The 13,692-nt window shown below is 39.8% G+C and overlaps 1 protein-coding gene and 1 long non-coding RNA gene across 12 annotated transcripts in view; one reads left to right on the top strand and one right to left on the bottom strand.

Annotated features, from left to right (window-relative positions):
• Positions 1 to 5,276: 5,276 nt before the first annotated feature.
• The window catches only part of LOC110970697 (NACHT, LRR and PYD domains-containing protein 12-like), a 274,641-nt gene continuing 266,225 nt past the window's right edge, over positions 5,277 to 13,692 (bottom strand). For 7 of the 10 annotated variants that reach the window (XM_051952561.1, XM_051952576.1, XM_051952575.1 and 4 more), the window contains 2 exons: positions 7,928 to 8,101; positions 5,277 to 7,023 (listed from right to left, as the gene is read on the bottom strand). In XM_051952561.1, coding sequence (XP_051808521.1) covers positions 7,008 to 7,023; positions 7,928 to 8,101 — 190 coding nt within the window. In that variant the 3' untranslated portion in view covers positions 5,277 to 7,007. The remainder of the gene's footprint in view (positions 7,024 to 7,927; positions 8,102 to 13,692) is intronic. The other 3 variants (XR_007943996.1, XR_007943998.1, XR_007943999.1) reach the window with 1 other exon arrangement.
• LOC127535222 (uncharacterized) lies at positions 8,806 to 9,958 on the top strand. 2 transcript variants are annotated; one of them, XR_007944003.1, is made up of 4 exons: positions 8,806 to 8,929; positions 9,204 to 9,343; positions 9,528 to 9,758; positions 9,853 to 9,958. It is a non-coding gene; the product is annotated as an uncharacterized LOC127535222 (long non-coding RNA). The 2 variants fall into 2 exon arrangements; XR_007944002.1 differs by having other exon boundaries at positions 8,869 to 9,119.

Raw genomic sequence — 13,692 nt, 5'->3', positions numbered from 1 at the left:
GACGATGGAGCTGCTAGTTTATTAATATTTAATCTACCTTTGTGGTGGTTTTGTATCATTTTGTGGTGGTTTTGTGACTCTTTGTGGAGTTGTCTGCTCTTGTGGTTGTTCTGTGTCTCTTTGATGTGATTTAGTGGTGAAAGTTTTGTTTCTTTTTTATTGTTTTTATGTGTTTTTACTGTGATCGTGTTGCATCTTAATATGTTCATGAGGCAAAGAAGAGAATAAAATAAATTTTCCCATCTTGTTATTTCAATGCTAATTGGGTAAATAAATGCACATTTCAATGCCGTATGCATATTACACGACTTTAAAGTTAAATCCTAATGTTGCTGTGTTTTGATTTTAAATTTAAACGGCTTTAGCAGCAAAAACTTTACATTTACTTCACTGCTAATTTATCTAAGCCAACAGAAAAGGACTGTTTATTATGGGATTGATGTGATGGACCAGCACTGAATTCTAAACCTTCAAAGACATATTTAGATGAATCCAGCTGTCTGACTATTTTCTAGTCATTATATCTTCTTTTTATGATATATTCTGTCTAGTTATTTGAAAACTGAAATCTGTGTCCTTCTCTGCGGTTCCATTTTGATTTTTTTTTTCCAAATATGGTCTTTGGTGTTGTTTGTCCAGCATTGGTGGTTCAATGGTAGAATTCTCGCCTGCCACGCGCCGGGTTCGATTCCCGGCCAATGCACTCAGTTTTAGGCATATTAAAAACACAACATGTCAACAATTGATCACAAACAAACATCTACTGATGCTCGTAAAATGACAAAGTCTGCAAAAACATCAGAATAATGGCAAAGGACAAAATTTCCCCAAACACACAGTTTTCAGACTTTAATCCAAATGACAACAAATTTAAATGACCAAAAATGACATACAATGTCTACAAACAGTCGCAAAAAGACAGAAAATCCCCACAAACAGACACACAATGAACACAAAGGACATTCAGTGTCTGCTAATGGTCGCAAAATGACCAAAAAAAGACAGAAAATGACCCCAACATCACACAAAATCTCCTGAAATTGTCACAACATTCGCACAAAAATGAGAAGATAAGCGGTGCTGTATCGATAAAAATACTGCTCAGTGTTTCATCTTTTTGAAAGCTGAAGAAAACCCTTTAAAAGCAGAAACAGTGCTGTGATTTTCACTAAAAACCAACCGTGTGCTGTCGTCCAGCGTTGGTGAGTCTGTGGTGGAATTCTCACCTGCCACATGGGAGGCCGGGTCCAGTGCGCCAAAACATCCACAGTTTTTCCACTTTTAGCAGATATCAGCAGCCCAGAAGCTTTACATTCTGCTGGGATCAGTACACAGATGCAGTGTTTCCACTCCCAGCCAGTAGACAAGGTACTGCTAAATGTTCCAGAGTTCCCACTGAAACCTCTGGCATAAAATCTGCTGCAGGAAGTCCTGATTTCTATCAAATTATGATTTCATTCTGAGGTCTGGACTTCAAAATTGCCATGTACAGTACTTCCTACCAGATTGCTGTAATTATACGGATAATAAATCCAGTATTTATTCACAAAAATGAACAGTTACATCATGTAAACAAACTGGCATTTAAAGGGTTAAAATCGTGAAACTGAATGAATATATGAAGTGGAAACTAATATTAAGAAAAAATCTTTTTATTTTATATTTTGGTCTTTCAGGACTTCTGTAGAACTTCTGTATGCTGATGTCAGATGACTGTAATTAGTTTTTGTGGCAATTTTATGCATTTTTTAAGCAAATTTTGTGACAATTTCAGGACATTTTGTGTTATTTTGGGTTGATTTTGTGACTTTTGTGAGTCGTGTGGTCAGTTTGTGGCCATTTGTTGACAGTTTGTGTAATTTTGTCATCATTTAATTAGTTTTTGTGGCAATTTTATGCATTTTTGTGCAAATTCTGTGACAACTTCATTACATTTTGTGTTATTTTGGGGTCATTTTGTGTTTTTTGTGTTTATTTTATGTCTTTTTTGGTCAATTTGTGACTTTTTGTGGGTATTTTGTAAATTTTGTCATCTGTTTTGTTTTTGAGGTTATTTTATAAGAAGATTTTGTGACAATTCCGATACCAGAAAACAAATTAGATGACGACAAAATTACACGAAATATCAATAAAAGGACACAAATTGACCAAAAAACATAACCACAAAAAACCCTCAAAATGACCCCAAAATAACACAAAATGTCGGAAAAATGTCACAAAATTTGCACAAAAATGTCTGAAATTACAACAGAAACAAACTAGATGACGATAAAATTACACAAGATATCAACAAATAGTCACAAATTGACCAAAAACGACATAAAATGACCCTAAAATAAAACAAAATGTTGGGAAAATGTCACAAAATTTGCACAAAAATGTCAAAAATCACAACAAAAACTAATTAAATGGCAACAAAATTACACAAATTTAAAGACTGACCAAAAGAGACATACAATAACCGCAAAATAACACAAAATGTTCTGAAACTGTCACAAAACTTACACAAAAATGCATAAAATTACCACAAAAACAAATTCAGTGATGACAAAATTACACACAATGATTTTGTGTTTAACTTTAAAAAGTGTTAACTTCCTCTGAATTTAATTTTAATGTATTTTTTGTTCTTTTTATTCGGGTTGGAGCCAATGCAGGCAGAGTTCTGAATGAATTCCAGCTGTTATCCAACTCAGTGTGATGAGCTTCAAAGCCACTTTCAGACACTCAGCATGGAACATCGCTGCAGCCAAACGGGAACAACAGAGAAAAGAGGTGAACTGAGAGCCTGTCCTGGCCTTGCTGAATTTCTGATTCACTTGAATTTCAGTAATTTAGGTCAGATCTGTCATTTTACTGGATGACGGTGGGAAGCTGTGGACATGAAGGCCGTCGGTTCGATCCCAGCTCCTAACAAAGATATTCTAACACAAACTTTAACCAGTTGTTGTTCATCTTTGAGATATAATTTTGGTTTAAAAATATGAGTGGCCTGTTGTGAATGTTTTGCTGACTGATCAGACTCACAGAAAAACAGCTTTTTCTTATGTGCTGTTGACAAAGCTGGATAAACAGTTGGTGTTGTGCAATAATCTCACTAATAGCAAACCCCATTTGATCAGTTATGAAATGACTTTGAATAGATGCTCTTCATATTAACCATTTAAAAGTCATTTAAAAGGTCTGTTTGATCCTTAATGTGCAGAATCTTATGGACAAAAACACCCACAGCACTGCTGCAGAAATAGATTTATTAGAAAATGTACAGATTAACCGGGAATCACACAAACACACAAAGAAATCCAGGAGTTAAATCAATGCAATACCTAATCTTAAAGGCCGTACGTGTACAAACACCCCAGTATATTGCCCACCTCCTCCACCCTCACGCCCCAAATAGAGCTCTCAGGTCAGACCAACAAAAATGACTTCTTGTCCCACTAACCAAATATAAAACTTGTGCTTTCCAAGATCTTCCAACAAAGCTGTGGATGTTCACATCAGTGAGAAGATTTAACTTCAGGACTGCATTATTTGTCATTATTATTTCAGACATCCATCCACAGATTGGGAGGAAGAAAACCACACATCAAATCCTCATGAACACCTTCTCTAAGAACGTTGAACTCAAAAACTAATGTTACCTTTGATTCCAGATTTTACAGGAGATCAACTCAATATTCACACCTTAAAAACACATCAGTCAAGTTGGAGACGTTCAGACGTGGAGCATTCAGTGAACGGAGGCAGAATGATCTACATGGACGAGGTGCTGCTGCCATGATGGATCAGAGGTCTGGTTCTGGTCCAATCAGAGCTGTCATGATGGATCAGAGGTCTGGTTCTGGTCCAATCAGAGCTGCCATGATGGATCAGAGGTCTGGTTCTGGTCCAATCAGAGCTGCTGCTGGACCTTTGAGGACTAATTTTACTTCTTTATTTTACCAGGTAGGATCAGTTAAGAACAAATTCTGATTCAGAACAATGACCTGACAAGAGGCCCCAGCAGGAAAAAGAGAACAAACAAATAGCACATTTTAAAAAAGGACAAACAAATATTTAAACAGAGAATAAAACAACCTGGATTAATGCTAGCAGTTCATTGCAGTCAGCATGTGCAGCGGTAAGCTAGGATCTGCTGCAGCCTCTGCTTAAACATGTGAAGTGATGGAAAAGGTGACAGTTTGAGAGATTTTTAGAGGGAATTCTAATCGGAAGTGCTGAAGCAAAGTGAAAGGAATTCCAGTCAAAGACAGTTCAGACCTTGGGGATGGAGAGTGTTATGAGATCACTGGACCTCAGGTGGCAGTTGCTATGGGAGGGGTGTAGAAGGTTGGAGAGGTACTGAGGTGTCTTTCCTGATAGGGTCTGGTAGATGAGCAATTTGTAAAGGCCACAATGGTGGGTGGAGAAAGGTGCACCAGTAGCAAGACGGATGGGTGAGTGATAGAGGACATCAAGCCTATTAAGGGCACGCTTATCGTTATAGATGACATCGCCGTAGTCAAACATGGGAGGATGGCCATCTTCACAAGAGTACTGGCATATTTTGGCAGAGTATGTCAAGGAGGCCTTATTACAGTAAGGGAACTCCAGTCTAGATTGACTTCAGCCTGTAGAATATTAACATGAGAAGTGAAAGAAAGTGAAGAGTCCAACCAAGGTACTTGTAGGAGCTGATGAACTCCAGACCGAAGCATTCTGCACAGGTGGTCTTTGGGGGGGGGGGGGGGGGGGGGCTGGAGACACTGTTTGTCTGGTTGAATAGCATATATTCTGTTTTCTTGGAATTGAGGCACAAGTGAAGGTCACGAAAAGACTCCCTGATTGAAGTAAGGCTGAGTTCAGTGATGGGCCAGTGGAGCATATAATGGTGTCATCAGCATAGAGTCGTATGGGAGGCACCAACAGCCTTAGTCACATAAACTGCATTCGTTTCCAGTTTTAAGTTTTTATTAGTCTCCCTTGGGAGAAATTTGTCTCAGACAGTCTGTAGCACAGAAAACACATACCACTGATACAATAAACATCCAGATAAACTCTCATGCTGAGTTTGTAACCTCAGCATGATGTGATGAAAACTCAGTAAAATGTGCTTCATTAAACTCTCTCTGGGCTCCAAGGCTTCAGCTGACATGTTTCCAGGACACTTTGTTCTCATCAGCTCAATGTGCTGCAGGTAGAGAAGCTCAACAACTTTGACTGCAGCTGGAAATAGAAAGTCAACTGAAATAGAATCCTGCACCGACACAAACATCCTGAAACTTCCTGCACACTCTGCAAACTGACATCAGCCTCCAACAGATCATGTGTGAAATCGTGTGTTTGAGATAGAAGACAAACTACTTCTCTCCAATTAAGCCGTTTATTTTCTGCCACCAGTGTCTCAAAAAATCTTGTACAATGATATTTTCTGTTTCGAACAACCTCCCCGAAAAGGATAAAGTCACATGTGAACATAAAATGGTATTCTATAAGGGGTAATATGATTGGCTAGAGGACATATACATGTGATGTAAATAGTGAAATGTGAACGGCTACAAGGTGAAGATGAACCGTGATTTAGACTCAGTTCTCCCTATAGTTGGTGCACAGATATGTCAATATCTCATTGCACACAATTCATCCAGTCTGCAGCAGAGGCACCCTGTGAGAAGAACCTCTCTTTTTAACACTTCTGCTCGATACCTGTCAGTCTGCTGATATCTCATAGAGAGGATTGTTATGATCATCAGTCTTCAATCACTTTGGAAAATCAGATTGAGGTTAGTTGTTAACATATTGAAATAGGAGCATACTGTGAGGAAAAGCAGACGCTCTATACTATGGTAGGTTTTGGTGTGTGTGAGTGTGTGTGTGTGTTAGCAGCAGAGGTGGGTAGAGTAGGCAAAATTGTACTCAAGTAAAAATTATGGCAGAGTAAAACTACTCTCAGAAGTACATTATTCACATACTCCGTTACAGTTACTCAAGTAAATGTAACAGAGTAAATGTAACTCGTTACTACCCACCTGTGGTGAGCAGCTGTAACTCTTCAGCTTGACCTCTCTATGACCCTCAGATATCCAATCCCTCAGAGCCTGGGACTGATGCTTCCCCTCTATTCAGGTCATGACAACTCATGCATTGATTGTACAAGAAATGGTATAAGAATCAGTGTTACAATACTTACATATATATATACACACACACACACATATATATATATATACACGTTGGCAATTTCAGTGTTAAGCCAGCAGTGTCTTTGTAAAAGTAAATCCTAACAGGTCAACACTAACAGTAGTTCTCCATCATTCAGTCTGGAGCTGCAACACTAAACAAGAGAAGCACTCAGAGAGCGCAGCACTCCGCCAAGGCTGCTCAGTCGTATCATTTGCGACGGAAGAAACCCTTAATGAAAATGAGCTTGCGCTGAGTACAGGTGTGCGTTCTGCATGTGTACGTTATGTAGGCATACCAAACAGTGTGACCTAAACATGTGATGGGCGGCAGGAATTGATGGGACTCGGAAACTCCCCCAAAATTTAATCAATTGTTACTTGTATAATTTCAGATAGATAAGATTGCAATCATGTGATTGCCAGCTGACATAGTGTTCACTAGTTGTCAGAGCTACAATGATGCCGTGCCGCTATCTCACAATACAGAAATCTTTGGCAAATCTGTGGCTTCAGACAATAGAACACGTTATTGCCAAAATCTAATAAAGTGGTCTTTGTATCTTTCCTACCTTCTCTGAAAATATCATTAAAACCTGTTTGTCTGTTTTTGAGTAATGTTGTTGATGAACAGAGTCACAGAAGGACAAACAAATGCCGACTGTCACATAATTCCGCCACATTCCTTAATGGAGTAACTATACAGTGATAACAACACACTTTACACCGGTTCCCAGTCCACCTCCCAGTAACATGGTCCAGTCAGAGTCTCTGCACACCAGCTGCTGCTTCAACATCTGGATCATCAGGACACACTTCATCCTCTCACCACAAACATCGTCCTGATCAGTCTGACTCCCACCTGCAGAGAGAAGAATAAAGAGCAGAGGAGATGAATGAGTTTGATGAGCAGCTCATCAGGACTTCAGACGTGTTCAGAGCAGCAGCTTCATGTTAATGTGTTGGAGTGAACACACTGAGCTCCAAGCTCACACACCTGCACACACTGTCAGCATCAGGTGTGTTTCTCTGCACATTTCACTGCAGTCCACAGTGGAAACAAACTGCTGACAGTCATCAAGCTTCATTACTGCACAAACTCTTCACTCATGGATTTACTGCTGCTCCATTTAAACCAACAGTCTCTGAGTGTCCATCAACATCTCATCTGCTCTGAAAACATCAGCTGACAAACCAACATGGAGGCTGTCAGTCAATACATCTGTAACAAAGCAGATACAAGGACACAGATCCAGATGTGACAGCTGGAGCTGAACAGAACTTCTGCTCTGTAGAAACACCTCATGTCTCCCTCATGCAAAGATGCTGCTGTGAAATAAGAGGCGCTGGTTTGCAGGCTTCAGTCTCACTGATCTCAGAGCTGTGACAAACATCACACTGATCAGCTGATCACTGTTGGAATGAGACAACAAACAGTGAGATCAGATCTGATGGACACTTTGATGAAGGAGGACCACTGTCTCTGCACATCTGGAAGGCTGTCAGCTGGAATCAGCTTTATTTCCTCAACACATCAACACAACAACAACAGTCGGCTTCACATCCATCAAACACACCATGACAACAAGCTTGTGGCTCCTCTGATTGGCTGACTGCTGTCTCTGTGTTTCTGTCTCCATTCTGCTCTCACAGCTTCACTGAGAAGCTGCAGGTTTACAGGAGACACTGGATCTTTGCTTTGATACTGACTGTGTTTAGTAGAAAACTGCTGGAAGCAGCAGAGACTGATGGAACCTTCTACTGACCTCAGAGTCTGCAGGCTGCAGTCTGGACTCTCCACAAGATCTAACAGAGGTTTCACTGATGAATCCTGCAGGTCGTTGAGGCTCAGGTCCAGATGTTCCAGATGTGAGGGGTTGGACTTCAGAGCTGAGACCAGAGAACCACAGCTGATCTCTGACAACCTGCAGCCCCTCAATCTGAATAAAGAATAAAAGATGTGAGATGAGGAGACAAAGTTCCTGCTTGAAATCATCCAGAGTTTCATCATGAGTTCAGAGCTGCAGAAATCTGGATTTCTATGCATCAAGTCAACCTTAAATCTCCTTCAAATCTTTTCATACGTGCAGCTTTATCAATGAGATCTGTTCATTTATTCTACCAGAGGAGAAGCTGCTGGACCACAGAGGACAAATACATTTGCTTCCAGGACAGAAAGGTGAAAAGCATCTAAAGGTTGAGCAGCAGATAAAGCCACTGTCTTTACTTCAGTCATCTCACAGCTCCAAACGCTGGAAAGGATGAAGGAGAGTTGTGTTGGGTTCTTTTCCAAATAAAGACTGCTGCTTTGAGTAATCACAGAGCCTCTTTATTAACCGGCTACAACAACACTGTAGTTCTTCTAACTCCCTGTACTGTGTCTTCTCATGCAGTACTCAGACAACATATATGCATGGTCTACCCTTTAGGGGTAACACACAAAATGTTCTGGATAACACCACATCCCAGTGTTGGTCTGAACGAGCCGAGGCACCGATTCACGTATCATGCACTGAAAGCAATACCTCAGCCGAGCTGTATCACTGAGCGTATCACTTTAAGAAAAGTCACGTGACCGACACAGTAACTGTGTCGTATTGTATCATGTTGTATCACGTGTCCTCGAGGCGCCAGTTCTACTTGAGGAAGTCCAGCACCCATCGACTCACTTGTTGCTTCGACGCTGTTCAATCATTGCTATGGAACCTCCGAGAAAGAGAAAGTACTCTGCCGTGTGGGATCATTTTGACCTTATATCACCTGATAAGGTAATTTCTTTGTACTTCGTTCCAATTTAAATGGCTGACAAAATCTGTAGTGTATATTTTTATGATCCACAGGTTAAATGTCGTCTGTGTTCAACGGAGTTGTCTTATGCAACCCGAAACACATCATCAATGCTACGGCATTATAAAGCTCGTCATGAAAGAGAAGACAATACACCAGGAATGGATACTGGTGGATTATTATTTTGTAATCTATCACTAATTATTATGGAGGCTAATTACATTCTAAATCAAACTGTTTTTTTTTTAATTCAAGCCTCTAGAAAACAGGCCCTCAATCGATGCATTATAAATATGATAATCAAAGATTGCCAACCTTTAAGCATCGTTGAGGACGAGGGATTCAGGGAGATGCTCCAGACTCTTGAGCCATCATACGCAATACCAACCAGAAAGGTACTGTACTATATTTCCATAATATTATATTGACAATATTTCAATGGAATTCTGGATCTGTAATAGACTCTGGTAGAGAAATTATTGGTGGTTTGCTAATAAGAAAGGTACTATATGTCAGAAATTGCACTTATCATTAGGAGTTTCAATTATTATTGTTTGAAGATTTTCTTCTACTTTACAGGCTCTAAAGGAAATGGTTTCTGAGAGATATGCAGCAGAAACCCAGAACATTAAGGAAAAATTACACTCCACCAATGCAATCAGCCTTACAGCAGATATGTGGACTTCAGTAAACATGGAGGCCTACTTGGCTGTGACTGGCCACTTCTTTGACACTGAAAATAAAATGTGCACCACTGTGCTGGGAGTTAAATATTTTCCCAAGAGCCACACAGCAGAGAATATTGCTGAGGTAGGTTTTTTGAAAATATTAATAATGGTATCTGTTGATGTCATGTACTTGTCATATACTCATAGACTTATTTTTTATTTCTGTATTTTTTTAGGTCACACAAGATCTGATTGACAGCTGGGCCATCACAGGGAAGGTTGCACGCTTTGTAACTGATGCCGGGGCAAATATGATCGCGTCTGCAAGACTATTAAAAATCGAGCATAGTCCTTGCATCGCACATACTTTAAATTTGATTGTTAAAAAATCTTGCGATCAAGTGTCAGACCTAACTGATATCCGACATAAAACCAAAAACATCGTCACCTATTTTCGTTCCAGCACTCTTGCCAAGGAAAAGCTGAGTCACGTGCAGCAACAAATGCAAAAACCAATTCTGAAACTCATAAATGAAGTTCCTACACGCTGGAACAGCACATACCAAATGCTGTCAAGAATAGCAAGCCAAAAAGAGCCTGTTTGGGTGAGTCTGGCATCTTTAAAAACACCATTGCCTGCACTTACTGGAGAGGAGCATGACATCATTGCAGAAGTCCTGATTGTGCTTGCCCCTTTTAATGCTGCTACTGTGGAGCTTTCAGAGGAGAAGCGAGTGAGTGGGAGCAAAATAATCCCGATGATGAAAATGCTTCATCATACAATGCAAAAATGTGCTCCATCTCTGGAAACATCAGTTGGAAAAAAACTGCGTCATGAACTCGACAAAAGAGTAACCGAAACCTTGAACAATTATGAATCTTCCAGTCATCTGTCTCTGGCAACCTTATTAGATCCACGATTTAAAGCCCTTGGATTCTTAAATGGGACCAAAATAAATGATGCTGTGAAGAAACTAAAATCTGAATGTGCTGCAGAGATGAGAATTTCTGGGCCACCTTCGGCACCACAGGAAGATCAGCCTGGCCCCTCATCTCATTTGCCAGCATCTTCTATGTCAGGTGTGTATTTATTTATTCAAAATGTTTTCGGGGTGATATATTTACATTTGAAGCTAATCATGTCTTGTTTTACAGACAACCTGTGGCAACAGCTGGACATGGAGGTGGCCCGTACTCGAACAAGTACAAGTGTTGTGGCTGATGCCATGATAGAAGTACAAAGATACCTTTCATCAGCAAACATTCCCAGAACCGAAGATCCACTGGAATACTGGAAATCTCAAAAGAATACCAACCCACACTTATTCAAACTGTCCCAGAAATATCTGTCTACTCCAGCCTCATCAGCTCCTTGTGAACGAATTTTCTCCAAAGCTGGAGAAATTGCATCCAAGAGAAGAAATCGTTTGAGCCCAAACATGCTTCAAAAACTTCTCTTTCTGAATAAAAATGTTTAATGTTATGGAAACTCATTACAAGTGTGCCTTTAGTTATATGCTGCAGTACATTTTTTTAACCACTAGATGGAACCCATACACATACCAATACAGCGTGATACAGCGTCGACACAGTAGGGGGAATGTGTGACACGCACACTGAGGTATCATCTGCACATCACTGTCACATCCCCTTTACTGAAGTTAGGTTGACCCTTCTTAGCTGTAAACACACAAAATACATTTAGAATATCAAATTGTCTCAGTTAACATTGGTCAACTGATTATGTTAGGGAAAATACAACTAGTGCATCTTAACAATCCTGTAACATTCTTGTTTTTCTTTTTAAACAATTACTCAGTGAATTATGAAATGCTATGACTCTTTGGACAGTGGTATTTGCCAAAAGCACCTTCAGTGAAAAGGGCTTGGCATCAGGTTTCAGTTTCATTGTGTATGGCTTCTGATCGAGCCCAAGTCCATCACATAACTTGGGGGTCATTAACCACACCCGACGGGTACGTCGGCGGGGTTATTGCATTCGGTGCGGTATCTGGCTGGGCAAGTATGTATGTATGTATGTGGCTATGTCCGGTCCGATATCTCTGCAACCGCTGAAGTCAGGATAATCAAACTTGGCACTGAAGATCAGTCTAAGGTCCCCTGCTCAGTTGTGGAGTTACAGGTCAGCAGATCAAGTAGGGAGGGAGATACGTACGATGATCAAAATTGATACATATTGCATCAGTTGTATAGGGAGGACAGGGTTTTCACCAGCAGAGGGCGTGGTTCTGCCCTCTACTGAGGGCTCGTCTAGTTCCATATGAAATCAACAGATTTTAAGAAAATTTCCCACCCAACTCAGATTTTTCTAAATTTTTCACATACTCATAGAACATTATATCTGATGGAAAAATCCAAAATTTCAAGGCTTAATTGTAAATAGTTCCAAAGTTGTGACCATTTGAAGTAGGTAGGGGGTACCCTAAAATTGCGACCAAAATTACGACTTGAAATTTCCGGCTATTTTCAGGCTTCTATAACTTCTGAACAAAAAGAGCTACAGGTTTGAAATTTTCAGGATCATTTCATAGGAATACATAGTCCTAAGAAATGTGAAAATATTTACTTAAAATTTATAACTGCATGTTACAGAGAATGACAAATTTGAGATTTTATCCATTGTGAACTTCTAAAATGCTACTTTTGGCCACCTGTTACACAAAATCACGCTAATCATCCTATTCATTAGAAATTTTATGGTCTGTATCTTGGCGACGTAGGGAATGGATCTGTGTAAAATAAAGGTCCTATGTTATGTATGATATATTACAGCTAAAAATATAAAAATATGATGAAAATGTGCATATTTAATTTGAACATTTAGCATAGAAGGATTTATAGAAGCAAGTTGTGCTTGGTGTTAAAATTTAGGACAATTCCTGGACTTTCACATAGGCTGTGTCCGAAATGGCATACTAACGTACTACTCATACTAAGTGTGACTTCAAAATAAGTATGTAGTGCGTTCACATTAGATAGTATGAAAAGACTGAGTACGCGAGAAATACCCGGATGTATACGATATCCGGAAAATTTTTAAGTATGCGCGGTGACCACACTAGTCATACTCAACCGCCCCATAATGCTTTGCGAGCTATCCACCGAAATGGAAGCCTCCGCGGGATATGTGGCCGGACCGCGGCGATTTTTATTTTATTTTATGTGGTTAAGTAGTCATCCTAATCACCCCACAGATTTGAGAAATAGGCGTTTTCTGACCAACGTTTTAAATTTGTCAGACGCCTCACAACGTGCTACTGAATGCTAGCAGCTAGTTGCAGCAGCTCGCTTTGCATACAGAACAAGTAGCAGCTACCTCTAGTAGCCTGCAGCTACAATTGAAACGATTCGCATAATCTGGCTAATAACTGCATGAGGAGTGCCGGCTTGAAATTGCCACATTAATTATGCGACTGTTTGTTAGCGTAAAATCGACCTGAAGCCGGCATTCAGCCGAGATATTTGATAGTCGTACTTCCGGTTTTTGTCGTCGGAGGTTTGAAATGCATTATGGGAAACGTAGTAGTATACTACAGTGTGAACGGTTGGCATTCTAATCATACTTATAGTACGTAGTATACAGTATGTACTCATTGAGTATGTAGTATGTAGTACGTTAGTATGCGATTTTGGACACAGCCTTAGTGTCTTATTTTGTGATGCTACCTATCCCACATGCTGTTATCGACCTTTGAATCCGAAGGTCGGACAGATATGTTCCCAGATAGCAAACTATGGGTGAATCAATGCTGAATCTGTGTTGAGACCTAACGTCGAAATTATACAGAAAGCGCAAGGTTGATAAAATGTTGAGTCAACGTTTGCTTACATAGATTACATGTTTGCAAACATAGATTCAACATTAATTCAACATTGACCTGTCAAACATTTTAATTAAACCAAAATACAACGTAGATTCAATGGTATCTTTTAAACACAAACTTCAATGTTCACAAAATGTTGTTGAATCAACGTTGATCCAACCATCAGTCTTCAACCGTAACCACAATTCAACCTTCTTAACCCTAATTCAACATTGATTTAACATCTTTTGC

Source organism: Acanthochromis polyacanthus, chromosome 8, assembly GCF_021347895.1.
Source record: "Acanthochromis polyacanthus isolate Apoly-LR-REF ecotype Palm Island chromosome 8, KAUST_Apoly_ChrSc, whole genome shotgun sequence".
In the NCBI taxonomy this organism is placed as follows: domain Eukaryota; kingdom Metazoa; phylum Chordata; class Actinopteri; family Pomacentridae; genus Acanthochromis; species Acanthochromis polyacanthus.
This window is presented reverse-complemented; position numbering and strand designations above follow the sequence as displayed.